The sequence below is a fragment of the Nansenia antarctica genome (assembly GCF_963989245.1).
Source record: "Nansenia antarctica genome assembly, chromosome: 1".
Lineage (NCBI taxonomy): Eukaryota > Metazoa > Chordata > Actinopteri > Argentiniformes > Microstomatidae > Nansenia > Nansenia antarctica.
The window spans coordinates 48200159-48218280 of NC_137674.1; the positions used below are offsets into that span (position 1 = coordinate 48200159).

General features: G+C 43.8%; 1 protein-coding gene across 1 annotated transcript; it reads left to right on the forward strand.

Annotated features, from left to right (window-relative positions):
• Positions 1-5986: 5986 nt before the first annotated feature.
• LOC308168864 (26S proteasome regulatory subunit 10B-like) lies at positions 5987-16755 on the forward strand. Its single transcript, XM_080543508.1, has 14 exons — positions 5987-6089; positions 6552-6631; positions 6734-6773; positions 6904-6956; positions 7094-7161; positions 7505-7619; positions 12105-12192; positions 12572-12633; positions 12803-12926; positions 13092-13153; positions 13439-13559; positions 15241-15321; positions 15621-15692; positions 15836-16755. The coding sequence occupies exons 1-14, from the start codon at positions 6002-6004 to the stop codon at positions 15952-15954; spliced, it is 1173 nt and encodes a 390-aa protein (XP_080399634.1). The 5' UTR covers positions 5987-6001; the 3' UTR covers positions 15955-16755.
• Positions 16756-18122: the final 1367 nt, after the last annotated feature.

Here is an 18122-nt window from a genome sequence, read left to right on the forward strand (position 1 = left end):
TCTTGTATGAAGAGCAGCCTGTTGGTGACGCCAGCGCTCAGGGCCACTACTGAGCGCCGGCCCCGCCGTTTCCCGTCGGTCCGAAGGTGCAGGGTGAGCGGCACCGTTTGGCCTTGGCGCCAAAAGTGGCGTGGTAGAAACAATGGCCCGCAGCGTTACCCTGCTGGCCAGAAGGTCTGGCGTCATCCTTCGCTCTCCTGCGACGGTCGGGTGGCGGGGCGGCCGCGGGAGCGAGCAGGTCGGGGGACCGTTGAGGCATGGCCAAGACGAACCGGTCCGCCTCCCTGGCCAGGGCGCGGGGCTCCATGATGGCGGTGTTGGCCAGCGCCATCCTAACTTGAGCTGGCAATGTGCGCATGAACAGCTCTGTGAAGAGGATCATGGGGTCTTCTGTACCGAGCAGGTTTAGCATCCTCTCCATGCTCGCAGAAGGCCTCTCGTCACCCAAGTCCGACATGGCAAATAGGCGACGCACCCTCTCCGCAGTGGACAGTTCAAATGTCTCCAGAAGCAGGGCCTTGAGGCGCTCATATTTGTTCGTCGTCGGGGGAGCAGACAAAAAACCTACCACTCGAGCTGCGGTGGAGCTGCCCAACATTGCCACAGCATGGTTGTACCGGTCGTCGTCGTCATCGATGTCACTTTTATTGAAATGTGCCTCTACAATAGCAAACCATGCAGCAGGCGTTGAGTCCCAGAATTCTGGTAGCTTGAGAGTGGGAGTGTGCGCACCACGCGTTACCCTGACAGGGGATGGTGATGGCTGCTGCTGGTTTGAACGTCTTCCTCGCCCGGACATTTCGCAGGATTGTAATGTTCGTCGCTGGTTTCTGTACACAATTACGTTAACAAAAATCCACGTCGGGTCACCAGTGTAGTGCCGGAGGAAAAAGGAAAGACGTAGGCAACGTAATGATAACTGTTTAATCAAAACAACAACTTGTACTCTCAGTACAGGACCAGAAAATGGTTACCAAAACTCGTGTATCTAAACAGGAAGGTGCAACGTTAATAATCCTCCCCTCTGCCCCTAGTGCCAGAACTGGTTCCCTCCCACTACACAACCAACAGTAAGAGGAGAACATGAACCCATAATGTAGTCACTACAATAGAACATTATTTATTGAAATACTGTAACTTAACAAAACTTAACAAGTCTCCTTTATGAGTTTGCTCATAACTAAATAAACAAACAAACAAAAAAATAAACATGGAAATGTGCAAAATCTGTCAACTATTCTTAGACATAGTTGTTGCATACAGTAATGGTTTGAGCATTTATTTTTAAACTTAATGTTAGTTACTTGGCTTATAGAAAACTCAAAATGATAGCATTTTAAAATATTTTAAAGTATTCGCATACCTTTCAACATGTTGCCTTTTATCAAGTGACAATTGACCAGTGATAGACACTAAGCCTACCAAAGGTTTTCTATGAAGGAAAACCCCCAAAAAAGTCAGCAATTGAATTTGCACATGAACGCAGAACAAGTAGATGTTAAACAGAGTGCAGAAAAACGTGTTTTGTTTTCAGTCTATTTCTGCAAAAACTGCACTTTATGGATGTTTAAACTCGATGAAAGTTGACATTACTTCCCGAGGCGGACAAGAAAGGATGCATCCTAGCGCATTTCCTGATTGGCCGGTTACGATGTCAACTACGAGACAGGTCGCTAATTGACTCTCGCACGCAATCCGCTTGTTAAGTCGTGATGTGTTTCCGGGTCCAACGTTGGCTGAGGCGCTGTCTTCGAAATGCCGAAATAATAATAATAATAAATTATATTTATATAGCGCTTTTCCGAGGCTCAAAGACCCTGACAATGGAGAAAACGGGAAAGTGCCGTGTCCCTTGTTGTATGAATAGATCCGAGTCTAAAAAACGATTAAACTGTCATTCTACCGCTGGAGTTCACAGGTACTCTGGTGGGGGGAATTTCTGGTTTGGACTCGGAAATGGCTAAACGTCACTTTTGACGTCAGACTTAACAAGTGGATCGCCAACCCTTACCATTCATCAGAGCAATTGCGCGTCATCTCCCTGTCATCAGAATGATCACGCCCCTTTTTGGGTGATAGAAGTGGAGAAGTTTGACTGGCGGTCAATGGGAATTTCTGGTCTTCGCTACTTTAATCCGATAAAATAAGTAAACCATAGTGCTTTTTAGATATTAGGAGCCCAAATCCGATGGCCAGTTAGGCAAACTATTATATAGTGTCGTTGCCGATCAATGAACACGGCAAATCAAATGAAGAACTACAAATCCCTGATGACAGGGAGATGACGTATGACTGCTCTGATGAACAGTGTTGGGCACGCTACTTTAAAAAAGTAATTAGTTATAGTTACTAGTTATTTATCCCAAAAAGTAACTGAGTTAGTAACTGAATTACTTCATTATAAAAGTAACTAGTTACTAGGGAAAGTAACTACTGCGTTACTTTTTACCACGGTGCAGCGGGCTAGCGGGTCCCTATCAGGAAGATTTTTTTTTTTTCTGAGCAGGTTTCAGCAGGGAACTTTTCATATGTATTGCACTTCAACAGACCACAACTGGTAGACATACTGTACTTCAAGTATTTTCTTCATTACAAAAGTAAACATTTAACAATATGAAGTGCTTTTAAATCTTTGTAGTGTAAATTAAATAAATCAAACTGTCACACAACTTCAGACAACTGGTAGATATACTGTAACTTCAAGTATTTTCAACACAACAAAAGTAAACAGTTAAACAATATGAAGTGCTTTTAAAGTATTTCTTGGACATTTCAATTTCTTGGACAAATCCAACTTTAGCTCCTTAACATTCATTCATTCATCTATCCATCCGTACACTCCTTCCTAACACTCATACATCCATGCATGCATTCATTCATCCAGCCAACCCAGTCATCTAACCATCCTAGCCATTAAACCAGTAATTGTATCTTAAAAGCAGAAGCTTTTCAAACTTCTGGTCAGAGAGCCTGTTCCTCTTTGGAGTGAAGACGAGCTTCCCCAGGCTAAACAGTCTCTCTACGGGGGCGCTGGATGGAGTGGCTGCATTGTATTTGAGTGAAATTTTCTTTATCCGTGGAAATCCATTAAGAGTGTCCATCCCTTGTCCTCCTGATTTGAGATAATCCACAACTTCACTTTCAGCAGTAGCAGAGGGGTCATCCTCATCCTCAAAGGAAAAGAACTCCTCTATGGCTGAGTCAGTGAGTGTTGGTGTGCTGGTAGTACCTGTTTGCTGGTCTTCGTCTTGGACACTTTTCCGGCACTCTGCAAGCAGACTTGCCTTGGCCTTATCCTTCCTGTCCTGTGTCCGCAGCCAACGTAGTTTAAACCTGGGCAGAGTCACAGCAGCCAAGACAGCATTGTCGCTTTCCAGCACCTCTGCAAATCTTGTTTTGATTGCCTGAAATGATACATAATGCAAAGAGCATATTATACTGACTGTCTTACACACACACAAACACACACACACACACACACACACACACACACACACACACTAATAGCATTACACATTAACCATATTTAAAAACTTTTCATAATGTATGGATGCATTTAATGTATTTAAAGATAAATACTAGTTCTTACCTTGACAACTGCCTCTGGGAGGTCAACAAGGATTTGCAGGCCACTCTTTTTGATTGATTGATTTGATTGATTGAAAACCTTTATTGTCCCCAATGGGGAAATTTTGTTGTCAAACAGCTCAGTTAGGGCAGAAAACATTCAGTACAGAAAACAGAAAAACATTCAATAAAAAACATAAAACAGTGCAGGCTCAATAAGTAAAAAGTTCCAAAAGTTCCATCTCCAGGTCTCCCCCACCCTGCAGGGCCTGGTTGTAGAGTCGGAGTGCAGCTGGAATAAAGGACTGTCCAAATCTTTTTGTACTTTGACGGGGGAGAACAAATCTGTGGCTGAACTTGCTCCTCATCCCTGCCAGCTCGCAGTACATCGGGTGGGAGGGATTGGCCAGCATGGCCGCCAGTTTTTTCCCCATCCTCAGTTCCAGGGTCTTGAACATCAGTGTCTCGAGCGTGGGTAGGAGTGTGCCATGGAAACAGTGGTCTTCTCCCTGAAGAATGTCTAAGGCCACTGTTAGTGGCTTCATTACACTACAGTACTCCCTGATGAACTGATGCTCTCGTTCTGTGATGGCTTTCAACCCGAACTTGGAGGAGATGGTGTTCAGCTCGACTATAGGGATCTCACAGATTCGAACAAGGGCATCATAGAACGAGTTCCATCTTGTAGTGCAAGGGACTAACAGCTTCCTTGCGATGACATCATCCACGGTCTCTGCGGCCACCGTTGAACGGCTAGCCTTGTTCCATAAGCCTGTGCATTTTGTCGTAGCACTTCTGTATATTGCTTTTGCTTCTGGTCTTGACAGTAGCCACTTGTCAACATCAGTACATGAAACCAGGTTTAATGTGTGCGATGCACATCTCTGATGTGGCGGCAAAGTAATCACAGCATCATCATCACCAACACTGTTTTGCAAGACATCATTAATGTTCATAAAAGTCACCTCATCCTCATCCTCCCCAGAGTCATCCTCCTTGGCTGGCTGGTACATTTTGAAGGCCTTGACGAAATTAGAGCCATTATCCGTGACAGTTGATGTTATTTTGTGGGATATGCCATAGGATGAGTGAATGTAGTCAAGTTCAGTTGCAATACTGTCGTGAGTATGACGGCCCTTGAATCGTCTGCATGCCAGGGCTGCTTTCCTTCGTTCCAGGCTATGTGGATGAATCCAATGCGCGGTCACGCCAAGATAGCTTTTATTATGTGCAGTCCAAATGTCTGCAGTTGTAGAGACATATTCTAACTCTTCAAATGTATTTTGGAGCTCGGCATTCATTTTGGCGTACTCGGCGTCTATATATTTAGAAAACGTCTTTCTGCATGGCGGACCGGCCCCTCCTCTCGCCGGTATTTTGGCAATTAGGGCTCTGAAGGAGTCAGAATCAACTGTTGATAACGGAAGCATGTTCTCAACAACATACCTGCCTATCATTCCGTTCAGTTCAGTCTGTGTCACAAGTTTTTGTGGAGCTGACGCAGAAAAATCCAGCTTTAGCTGCTTGGACGGCGTGGCTCCGTGTCCTTCTTTGTTAGCCATTGCTGCGTGTATCTCTCTGATAGTTTGAGTGTGTGTGTGTGTGTGGTGCTGTGCGCGCGTGTGGTTTGAGTGTAGAAACATCCGCACAACACTGAACTATGGTTGGCTTACCATGACATGTTCTCTACCATAGCCAATCAGCGGTTGTCACGCCCCTCCCCTCCCCAACAAACAAAAGCACATTTGCAGCTGTGACTGAGGTCGGATTGATTGATTGATTGATTGAAAACTTTATTAGAAGATTTGCAGAAGTAGGTACATGAAAGTACATATTACATACAAGGTCAACTAACAGGATAAAAACCCAAGAAAGCCACTGGCTTATTTCAATTGGGGTCCTTGATTTGGAGTCCTTGGATGACAATGAGAAGCTTCAGTAAAGTAACTAGTAACGCGCCGCATTGAATTACCGGTAACGGTAACGGCGTTATAACGATGGAAATAGTAATCAATTAGATTACCCGTTGCTGGGGAAAGCTACTCCGTTAGTAACGCCGTTTATTCTAACGCCGTTATTCACATCACTGCGATGAATCAACCCCTATTTAATTAATTTTCTCTATATAACGACGTCGATCATTGATCGGCAATGACACTATATAATAGTTTGCCTAACTGGCCATCGGATTTGTGCTCCTAATATCTAAAAAGCACTACGGTTTTCTTATTTAATCGGATTAAAGTAGCAAAGACCAGAAATTTCCATTGACCGCCAGTCAAACTTCTACTCTTCTATCACCCAAAAAGGGGCGTGGACATTACGGGAGGGGAAAGTACCCGGATGCGTTGCTCTGATGACAGATCTGACGTCACACGCCAAAGTTCCGTTCCACCTCAATCCCAGAATTCAACGGTGTAACACCAGGTTCATCATGGCGGCGGATCCCAGAGACAAGGGGCTGCAAGATTATAGAAAAAAACTACTGGAACATAAAGAAATTGATGGACGCCTGAAAGAGCGTATGTATTTGTTATTGGTTGGAATTAGTCGCATTGATGTGTCTCAGTATTTCTGCCACGGGACATGTTTTTATAGCCGCTGTGTGACCAGATCACAACAAACTGAACAAGTCGCTTTGTCATCATGCAAGCGTTCAATGGATTCAGTGTGTTAGCATAGCATGCTAGCAACTAGACAAGCTCGTTCAGCTATTCCGTTTGATGTCAGTTGGCTTGTATTACTAGTTACCTACCCTGGTTTATGTTACACTTCAACATACATCATGTAACTCATTAATATGCCGGTATGTTTTGCTGGTTGTGGTTTTAGGTGTGCGATCTGTCTGACACTGACAGCTTGCTCGCTGCTAGCTTGCTTGTTATATCGGATAGTCACTCACCCTTCAATCGCGTAAGTTTGAGTCGCCGTCAGCTCCTCTGGTACACAGCACAACACTTGTCCGTTTCTCTCCCCGGTCACAGTGCGAGAGCAGCTGAGGGAGCAGACCAAACAGTACGAGAAGTCTGAGAACGACCTGAAAGCTCTTCAGAGTGTCGGCCAGGTAAGAGCAGGGAACCCGAACGGTTGAGGGTCTACTGGGGCTATCTTTAAAACTCCTATCACAACCGTTATAGCCTTGCTAATTCTTTTTATTTTGTGGTAGATTGTTGGCGAGGTTCTCAAGCAGTTAACAGAGGAGAAATGTAAGTTCCAACGGCGATTCATATTCAATTCTTCTGATGTATTTGCCAGTACAATGTCTGCGAATGAAGTTGACAGCATAACATTCTTTCTCACTTTTGTTCTCTTCCCCCCCCCCATCATTGAATCCAGTTATTGTCAAAGCCACCAATGGCCCACGATATGTTGTTGGCTGCAGGCGACAGGTAAGCAATAGTCAATAGGACTCAGGAGTATTGAGTAAATATGTGTTGTCTTTTTAAATCATGTCAAGTATCCTATCTTGAACTGAACATCTCTACTCGATCATGAGTAACAAACAGTATCTTGTTTTGGGATGCAGCTGGATAAGTCGATGCTCAAACCTGGTACCAGAGTGGCCTTGGACATGACCACTCTGACCATCATGAGGTGAGTACTAGTCTCCACTCAGGCCTCTGTTATCTCATGTTTATTCACACTCTAGCATAACCACTTGTGTAGTGGGGTGGTTTGAATCATTCAACATTATGTTGTTTGTAATGGCCTCTCTGCACAGAAACTTGCATAGCAAAGGAGTGTTTAAAGACTGAACGTCATTAATTGATAAGTGTCCCATATGACAAGCTGGCTGAGTAAATACATCTAAAGCCATCAAGTGAAGATGTGCTTACACTATGAAATCAAACCCAAGCGCCAGCTATGAATACCTTGTTATTGACCATAACGTATGGTTGCAGTAGGACAGGGGTGACTCTGTGCTGTTCCCATGCAGGTACCTGCCCAGAGAGGTGGACCCACTGGTGTACAACATGTCCCATGAAGACCCCGGCAGTGTGTCCTACTCCGAGATCGGGGGCTTGTCTGAGCAGATCCGAGAGCTCAGAGAGGTATGTAGCAGAGACACACTATCCACAGAGGATTGTTTTTTTGTTGTTGCTTTTTTATTATTCTTACTGCTTAGTTTTTACTCTAAGGCCCAATCCCGATTCTCTTTTTTACCACTTTGGCTCGTTTTGGAGTCACTCGTTTTGGAGTCACTCGTTTTGGAGCCATAGCCGTAGTGGTTCCACGGGGGAAATGGGACAACCCTTCACGACGTCATCCGTAGTGTAATGAATGGGTTAATTCAGGGTTTGACGCTTACCTTTTCCCCAGGTAGCACTGTGCTACCATGTCAAAAAATTTAGTAGCACACCAACAATTTCAGTAGCACAATGAAAATTGCGCAATTTTCGTATGACGCCAACAAATTATCATAATCATAACATATCAGAATTATCATAACCGGCTCTTGGCCGTAATAAAAATGGAGACTCACACAATGTAAAGGGGAAGTAAGAATATTCATTTATTAATAAATGATTCATGAATAAATAAATAATTAAGCCCAGGCGAGATAGTGTGCGGAATTGATCTTCACAGCAAGGTCTTCTCTCATGGCATCCGCTATCTGCCCGATCATGTCAGCGCATCGTTTGTCATTACTATAGGTTGGATTTAATTCAACGCCATTTTTCTTGTGAAGGGCGAATAATTTGTGGAATTTAATAAATGGGATCTCTTCTTTTGCCACGTAGTAAGCGATGTTAAACTTTAACTTGAGCTGTCTTTTAATTTCCTCACTGGAGCTAGCCTTCTGGCGTCCAACAGCTTTCTCAAGGGGCTTGTTCTGAGCTGACATGAAAGCTTCCCTGCATTTCACATGTTTGCGAGACAGACCATGTTTTTTCACTGTGTCGCGTTTCAGCTGTGCGTCTCCTGACACAAACGCGGTCTTTCCAGCTAACTTCATGTGGGCGACACACCACTTGCAATACATCTTCCCTTCCTTCAGCAACAGCCACGGGAAAGATGTTTGCCACTCGGCACTGTACCTGTAGACCTTTGTCACTTTTGTCAGACCAGACTTCGCGTTGGCAGTGGCACCGCCATTATCACCGCGTGGATAATGACCTTCCCCCTCCCCTGACACACTTTCTGACCGGGCGCTCTCCTCCTCGCTTTCCCCGTCTCTGTTTTCTTCGTCACTCTCGTCTCCAGCTGTAATGTTGACTCCACTACCCCCCTCTACCTCCTCTCTGTCTGGAACGGTGCTAACATTAGCCTTGCTAAAGTATGCCGTAATCGGATTCATTTTAACAGCGGTCTTTTTCTGACAGGATTTTCAAATGTAAATGCGCGCTTGTTGTGCTTGCGGGTCACGTGTCTTTTTTTTCTTCTTCTGTTTTCAAAGGATTGCATTGGTTTAGATGCGCTGTGATCTTATTAACGAACATAAGATTGACTGCGCATGACATTCAGCTTTAAAAAAAAAAAAAAAAATTTTTTTTTTTGTCGCACTGGTGCGATTGAATGTATTTCCAAGTCGCACAGAAATATATTCACTCGCAAATGCGACCAAAACAGTCGCACTGTCGAACCCTGGGTTAATTCATAGTCAGGACAGCGCATGCGCCTTAGAGCAGGAGGGCTTGACGCTTACCTTTTCCCCAGGTAGCACTGTGCTACCATGTTGACAAATTTAGTAGCACACCAAGAATTTCAGTAGCACAATGAAAGTTGTGCAATTTTCGTCAACAACGACAACAAATTATCATAATCATAACATATCAAAATGATCATAACCGGCTCTTGGCCGTAATAAAAATGGAGACTCACACAATGTAAAGGGGAAGTAAGAATATTAATTTCAGTTGGCCCACGGTTCGGTATGAACCTCGGTTTTTGGGTCACGGTTCACGGTTCGTGTTTTATTTTATTTTAAATGCTACTATTTATTTACAAACTTACTTTATTTTGCTTATACTTATGGAACTTTAACATTTAGACACATTCCAGAATATGACTGGTAAATTGTATAATATAAATATATATAAACAAAACACTTTCAAATGTACAAAAATGACAAACACTTTCAAATGTGACGTGTTGTGGATTGGAACTACGGATCATAAGCTTTCAAATGATGTGTCATACATTGAAATCCGAAAAAAGATGAAGAGTCATTTGAATGTTGTTAGACGTCAGGCACATATAGGGTTAACCTCTTTGTAATGAAACCGGAAGCAGACGCTGCTAGCAGCTAGCGGCTAACAAAACACAGCGCTACGAACTATGATATTATGCGCATTTTAAGCGCATATAGGACTCGCGTGAAGCATTTCTGCGACACGCGTTTCTGTTCACTGTTTTCATTCCCTCATCGCTTTTACACATAAGTTTGACTGCGCATGACAGTAGTTCAGCTGTCTTTTAGTCGCACTGGTGCGATTGAATGTATTTCCAAGTCGCACAGAAATATATTCACTCGCAAATGCGACCAAAACAGTCGCACTGTCGAGCCCTGCCTTAGAGAGAGTTCATGATATACCAGTAGGTGACTGACAGGTGTCGAGAGAACCGAAGTAAACTGGTTATACCTTTGTTGAACCCAGACTAAAGTGTCTTATTATTCTATGTCCAAGTGACATTATACGTAGTATCGTAGAAAAGCATTGACGCTCGCGATTCATTCACAACTTGAATGAACTTGAACGCTATCAATCGATCAAACAAGTCATAAAATAAAAAAGAACAATGCTTCATTATCAGACCATGACAGAATAAGCTCTAACCTGTATGAAACCTGTGCTCCAGTGGTGTAGTCTAGGTGATACGCAGGACTATGCCGTATAGTATACCCACTAGGAAAGGCCAAGGATTTCCGTATACCCACTTAAAAATGTGTGAGGATACGTAAAGGTGTTTTGTGACAGAACTTTCACTTTCATTCATAACATTCACCCCGTCTGTGTTACGAAGCGCTTGACTTTTGGACCATTGGGACTGACTGGCGGAAACATGAAATATGTCAAAATGCAGCACTATCATGCGCAGATCAGCCTTATAACATGTAATTTATATATATATATAACAGCACAGATATATTTTTATGGCGTTACGAAATCCGATGTGACAGGAACACTGCATTAATGAACTACATGTCCTTGATGAGTCTCCCGCTCACTGCCCTCCATCAAAAATGGCACATCCATCGATAATATTACATAATAACAACTGCTCGGATTAGATTGCGAGTTGTTTTGGTATAATAAGTGCCGCAATACAGATAGCGTCATATACCACCAATGGGGGGGGGGGGGGGGGAATTTGCGCCTATCATGCACATATCAGCCTGTGGATAGATAACTTTAGATAGATAACTTTACATTAAATATGTCTACCATCATCCGCTGTCAAACACCACAATTTATTTTTAAATAAACATGATTATACATCTCTGTAATCGCGCACCGATGTATTTATATGGGGAAGGCTGTGCTTGACGATTCCATTGGACTGACGCCTGGCAGAGGAACAGGGACTGTCGCCGTGACAGGTGTCCTGCTTTGATAGTCTAATGCAGCGGTTCCCAACCTTTTTGGACTCACGGCCCACTTTACAAATCTCTACAGTATTCGCGGCCCACCTAGTGCGTGAAGCGTGTAAAGAAAAGGTCTATAATGCATTGAAATTACATTAGTAGCCTACATCAGACATTAGACATTAGACATGGAAATATGTCAATGCGCTGCTGTCATGCACAAATCAGCTTGTAACGTTAGACACACAGCACATCGGCATAATAACGTTTTGTTGTTGTTGTGCTTGTTATAAAGAAAAGGTCTATAATGCATTTAAATGAATGATACAACCCATTAATAATATTACCTAATAACAACTGCTCGGATTAGATTGCGGGTGGAAATAGGTCAAAATGCGCATCATGTACAAGTCAGACGAACGTTTGATAGATAACTTTACATATGTGTACCATCATCCGCTGTCAAACGCCACAGGTAATAATTGATTTATGATTGTACATCTCTGAAATGCTCGACTGTCATGCAGCGTTGCGTTACTGTAACGTTAGACACAGCACTGACATAACATTTTGGTTATGCTTGTTATAAATAAAAGGTATGCATTGTAATGACATTGAACTAAGATAATACGATGGTTATCATAATTTTTCAAGTCTTTAATTACAAGTAATTCCAGAAAAAGTAAATGACATTTCAGGCTCGCTTCCGTATTACGAGAGCGAAAAGAACATTTCTGTAGATGTTTCGCAATGCATGCCGGAAGGGAGTCTCATGGCTCCGAATCGAACGAGGGTCAAGATTTGCTCCGAACGGAGCCATGGAAAACCCTAACCCTAACCCTAAATGAGTAATGAATTGGGACGCCACTACGGCTACCACGTGAACGCGCAAAACGGAGCGGAGGGGTGAAAACAGAGCCGGAGTGGTGAATTGGGATTCACCCTAAGCTTTACCCTAGCCAGCAGCTATGATCTGTCCACAGTGACCAATGTGCTGTTTGTCTTTCAGGTGATTGAGCTGCCTCTAACCAACCCTGAGCTCTTCCTGAGGGTGGGGATCATCCCTCCTAAAGGCTGCCTGCTCTACGGGCCCCCAGGTGAGGAGCTCAACTCATCAACTTTTTATTGACATATGTATTGGGATCCAGGGGAGTGTATGGACAGTACAATGCAATCCTTAGCGCAAGCTCTCCTCTCCACGGTCACACGTGTCAAGAGCAATGGCAATGTAGGCCTGTGACCTACAGATTTAGATGCATGATGTTGAAGAAGATACATGATGGCGATATTGTCCTTTACAACAGCAGAAGCGTCTATGTAACGCAGCTTACCATTAACAAATGCATTCAGTATTTGTGGTTAAATACAATAATCAACAGCCCAATCATTGTTGCATCCCTCCAATGACCTGAGCCATCACATTATACAGTTATTAATAGTTAATAACACTCCCCCTGTCCTGTTTGTTGTCTTTAGGAACTGGAAAGACCCTTCTGGCCAGAGCTGTCGCCAGCCAGCTTGATTGTAATTTCCTAAAGGTGAGAGACCACACCGACCAAATCACACTTTTGTGTTACAATGTGCTTTTATAGGGAAAGATGCCATTAACGGTTCATACTGTTATACCGTTTCCGATCTCAGTGGTTGTGCCCTGTGTGTCTCTGCCTGTGGTGACTCTTTCTATCCCTGTCTGGTCCCGTGACCCAGGTGGTCTCCAGCTCCATCGTGGACAAGTACATCGGAGAGAGCGCCAGGCTGATTAGGGAGATGTTCAACTACGCCAGGGACCATCAGCCCTGCATCATCTTCATGGACGAGATCGACGCCATCGGTGTGTGTTCGGACCGTCTCTGTAACCCGAGAGAAGTCTCTGGGCCCTAGTTGTTGCCGATTAACTTGAGGCTGTTAATTTGAGTTGTTCTGCAATATTTTTTTGATATTATTCTTTTTTTTCTTTTAGCTGTTGAATGTAACAACCTGTGTGTCTGTTTTGTAGGCGGCCGTCGCTTCTCCGAGGGGACATCTGCAGACAGAGAGATTCAGAGGACGCTGATGGAGGTGAGTCTCACAGCCAACGAGCTAGACTGCACAGAATACTGAAAATGGTCAATTATGGCTTTTGTACTTTTTGGACCTATTGGGTTATTGCTCCAGTGAGCATGCCGAGATCGACTCAGTCACTCGAGTTAGGAGTTACTATTTACATAGAGGAGCTCTGGAGGGGTCTTGGTACTTTGGCCTGTGCTCCTAGCATAGATTTTTTTTTCTTATGATATCAGTTGTATAGATGATTCACTTACTTAGGCAAATGTACTTATCTGTCTGTCTGTCTGTCCTCCTCAGCTCCTGAACCAGATGGACGGCTTCGACACTCTGCACAGGGTGAAAATGATCATGGCCACCAACCGACCAGACACGCTGGACCCTGCTCTGCTACGACCGGGGAGACTGGACCGCAAGATCCGTATGTACCCTCACAGCGCCACCCTCCCTGCTCATCCCATCTGGGTCCCACCTCCACCTCTCATCCCATTTTGGTCACACCTCCTCCACCCTCCCCTCTCATCCCATCTTGGTCACACCTCCTCCACCCTCTCATCCCATCTTGGTCACACCTCCTCCACCCTCCCCTCACATCCCATCTTGGTCACACCTCCTCCACCCTCCCCTCTCATCCCATCTTGGTCACACCTCCTCCACCCTCCCCTCACATCCCATCTTGGTCACACCTCCTCCACCCTCCCCTCTCATCCCATCTTGGTCACACCTCCTCCACCCTCTCATCCCATCTTGGTCACACCTCCTCCACCCTCCCCTCTCATCCCATCTTGGTCACACCTCCTCCACCCTCCCCTCTCATCCCATCTTGGTTGAAGCGTCGTCATCCCCTCTACCTGTGGCTCATCCTCAACTACTGTCTGTTAAGATTTGGCCCTTTGCTGATTAACTTGGTATTGATATTAGGGCTGGGCAAACAATAAAAAATTCTTTTTCGATAATCGCAAGAATTAACAATCAATTATCGATTAATCGATAAGCTTTTTTTTCATCAAAAAAAAAAGAAACTAGGGCAGAAATAACAAGCATGTTTTCCTTGGGGAAAAAACATTATTTGTGTTGCTATTGCACACATTCATTCATTCACATTCAAACTAGACACTACAGTCAGATAACAATCCTCTTAAACAAGGCAGTGAGTAGCCTAAATTGTTTAACTTAAAAACACATTTTACATTATAAATAAAAATATAGAAAATAAGTAACTCACCATAGGAGCAGTAAAAAAACGTTACTCACAAATAGGAGGATGACTGAAAACGTTAGTGTCCTTAAGAGCGTCCAGCTTAACTTAAATTTAAACTCCAGCGAGAGACTGTAGGCGGCAGGCCTACTGGTTCTTGTTCAAAAAGAGGATCATATTAACATGTTCAGGGGTGAGAGACGAACGCAATCTGGTGACAGTTAGGCCAGCCGCAGAAAACACTCGCTCCGAGGGCACCGAGGTTGCGGGGATGCAGAGGTAGGTCCGCGCTAATTTGACCAACCGAGGAAACCTTCTTTCGTTTAATTTCCACCAGTCAGTTGGGTCGCAGTTCAGGCCCGCAGAAGGCTCCCTCAGAAAGGTGCAAACTTCGGTTTCGATGGGGATGTCAGCAGCAGCGCCTGCTGCGTATTGCTCCCCGAGGAGCTGTGCCATGGCGCTGACCGGAGCAGGTGCTCCTGCTGGGGCTCCTTCGTGCCATTTTCCAAGCAGTGTGTGTTCCAACAGTTTACCGCACAGCTGATTAATCAATTAAACATGCAAGGTGCCTTTCAGGAAGTAGTGGAGATCGTGCACCTAGCCTATTACTGGAGGTTACACTAACGTACGGGAACTTGTTGCATCATGCCGTACTGCGTTGCGAAATTCAATGCGAAGGCAAATTTCATTTCTCACACATAACGTGGACAAACTAATTTCCATTATTATTATTATTATTAAAAATAAAAAAAATCCAATTTATTAACGATTATCGAGCAAAATATTTTGTGATCGACCAAGATCCTTATCGATCAATTATCGATCGTCGATCATTGATGCCCACCCCTAATTGATATGATGACACAGGGCTCTCACAGTAAGTCCTGGCTTTTTTTCTTGACAGACATCGAGCTGCCCAATGAGCAGGCCCGTCTGGACATTCTGAAGATCCACGCTGGACCGATCACCAAGCATGGAGAGATGGGTCAGTAAATTAAATTACGTTCCAATGACCAGAGGTAACATGTTTGGGGGGTATCTCAGTAATCTAAAGTGCCCTCCTTCCTTTGTCTTCTGAGGAGGTGGGATCACTAAGCAAGGTGTCTATTAGGGGAGGGGGGGGGGGTGTTCCATCATATGGATGGAAGTTCAAGGAAGTCAGTGCTGAGAAAGGAGAAGCAGAGAGGAAGCCGTAGCAGACTAAGATGAACAGCTAGAGGGTCCATCACCTCTCTGTGTTGCCTGTATAGCAGGGTTCACTCATTGAGTATCTTTTCTTTGCAGATTATGAGGCGATTGTGAAGCTGTCAGACGGGTTCAATGGAGCTGATCTAAGGAATGTGTGCACAGAAGCAGGTCTGTAGCATACCGATAATACCCATACCCTACACCACCATGCACATATGATATACTCTATATGTGATGTGCTGGGCCCCCTGTATACGTGATGTCCTCAAAACAAACCCCTTATGACGTGCATTACTGTCTTTGTTTCATAGGTATGTTTGCAATCCGTGCCGACCATGAATACGTGACCCAGGAGGATTTCATGAAGGCAGTTCGCAAGGTCGCAGACTCCAAGAAGCTGGAATCCAAGCTGGACTACAAACCGTTATGATGTCACCAACAAAGCATCCATCCAGAAACATCTGGCCATTATTTACACAACCATGGAAAGAGCAAGAGAACAGACATATATCAAATATCCTGTATGTAAAATGAATATCTAGACATAGTTTACAATTGTTGACATCGCTATCACAGACCACAGTGGTGTTAGATACTATATGCTATGTTGTTTCTTTTTGTATTTTTGCCTTAAAAATACACATTTGATTTACATTAAATGTTGGCATCCCATTATATGATTCTCTTGATGCCGTCCAGGTTACTGAGAAACACTATTGTGGGGGAAAAACAACCTACTTTTGGTATTTGACCTGGAGGATATTTGGAATACAGCGTCAAACCATATGGGTGTGTCATTCTGGGAGTTGTCATTGTCAATATCCCTACTCTGATATTGACAAAAGTATTTTTAAGGGAATCGTTTATACCTACCTATGTCCTCTGAAGTCTAAAGCACAGAGCCAACCAACTTTGTGTCATGTTAAAGTTGTAATTAAAACATTCAGAATGAAATTGAAATGTTGGTGTTGTTCACTAATCTGTATTCACATTTCAGACTTTTCAATGTAATTACTGGACAGGCCAATGTGCCTTGTTTAGGATAAAGTTATACACAAAACACTGCCCCTGATGCAAGACTCCATTAAGAGGCAAACTCTTAAAATAAACCATTGAAATGTCCCATGCTGAATAATCCTGGTTGAATTTCAGGAAGGTGCTGGTCTGCGACTAGCAAATAAAGAAATAAAATGACCTGTGTGTCTGCCAATGAATATAGCCTACTCTGCCGTTTACATCCCTGTATTCTCTGAGGGTCAGCACCTTACAGAAGTGTCTAAGCAAATCCATATCCAATGGTTCAGTGGAGGTAAACATCTGGATGTTTGAAACCATTCCTCATTCCGTTGCATGCATTACAATGAGGTCTTACGATTTCTAGCACCCCTTCTATGAAATAAAATGTAAATAAATGGTTAACCGATGGTGAAGTGGCTGGCAGCTTTTCATCAGTGATTCTCGGAGTTAACATGTCCCTGCCTGATGTCTCTTGCCTCTACAACTACAAATACCACATCGATGACATCGGTAAGAAAGTGGCAATACCATTAATATTACTATATTCACACTGTTGTGTACACTTAACCAGAGCATATCAAGAGCATGAAAATGTAGTGTGATTATTACTGGTGAAGGGCACTGCAACTATCAGACAACTGTGTGTGTGTATGTTTGTGTGTGGCATTCATAACTTCAACAATCAAGTGCAGTGGGTGTGGCATTCATCACTTCAACAATCAAGTGCAGTGGGTGTGGCATTCATAACCTCAACAATCAAGTGCAGTGGGCGTGGCATTCAATTGAACTTCACTTAAAGGAACAGTGTGTTTCATGATGATTTCCTTGTTTCAAATGTTCAATGACACACTACTGTGACACTGAGGCCAGATGAGTGCTGAGCAAATTACACATCACTTTGTATATGAATACCATTGATCCTTGCTGTGACTCTTTCAGTTTAAGAAATCAGTTATTCCAAATCGTTTAATATCTCTAACCCAATGACACTTCACATGCTACAAAATATCTCATAGAATGAATCTCATGTAATTCCATCTCATTTCATTGCACTAGTATGAACCATTTGGGGCAGCAGACCATCCGTCTGCCAGATACACAGGTGTGTGGAACTGTAATAAACTGCAGCTTGTGATTAAATATATGAAAGGATTACAATAGTATCTTCTTCTACTAACCCAATAAATGTCAGTCTTTCTCCCTCTCTCTACTATTGTCATGCCAGGCCACACATTAATCAACAGATCCCATTCAACGGCAGTGCATGATGGTTGTGGTGTTCTGATACGCCACTTCCAGGTGTAGCTGACTGTGATGATCTTGCTGTACCCTCACCACACAGGCTTCGTGCTGCACACACAGCGCCATCTGCAGTCTGGGAGGCTCACTCACAGTCAGTTCAGGTCTGCTGTCATCATCATCACCACACAGGCACAACAAGCAGCCATAAGAGGATCACTAACAGTACTAAACCAGCCAGAATGTCCCAGATGATGCAGGTAGAGAATGCAAACAGGTAGAGGGTTTTGTTGCAGTGCGGTGGATCAGTGAGGGTCTGGTCGTAGTTGGGTGGATATACAG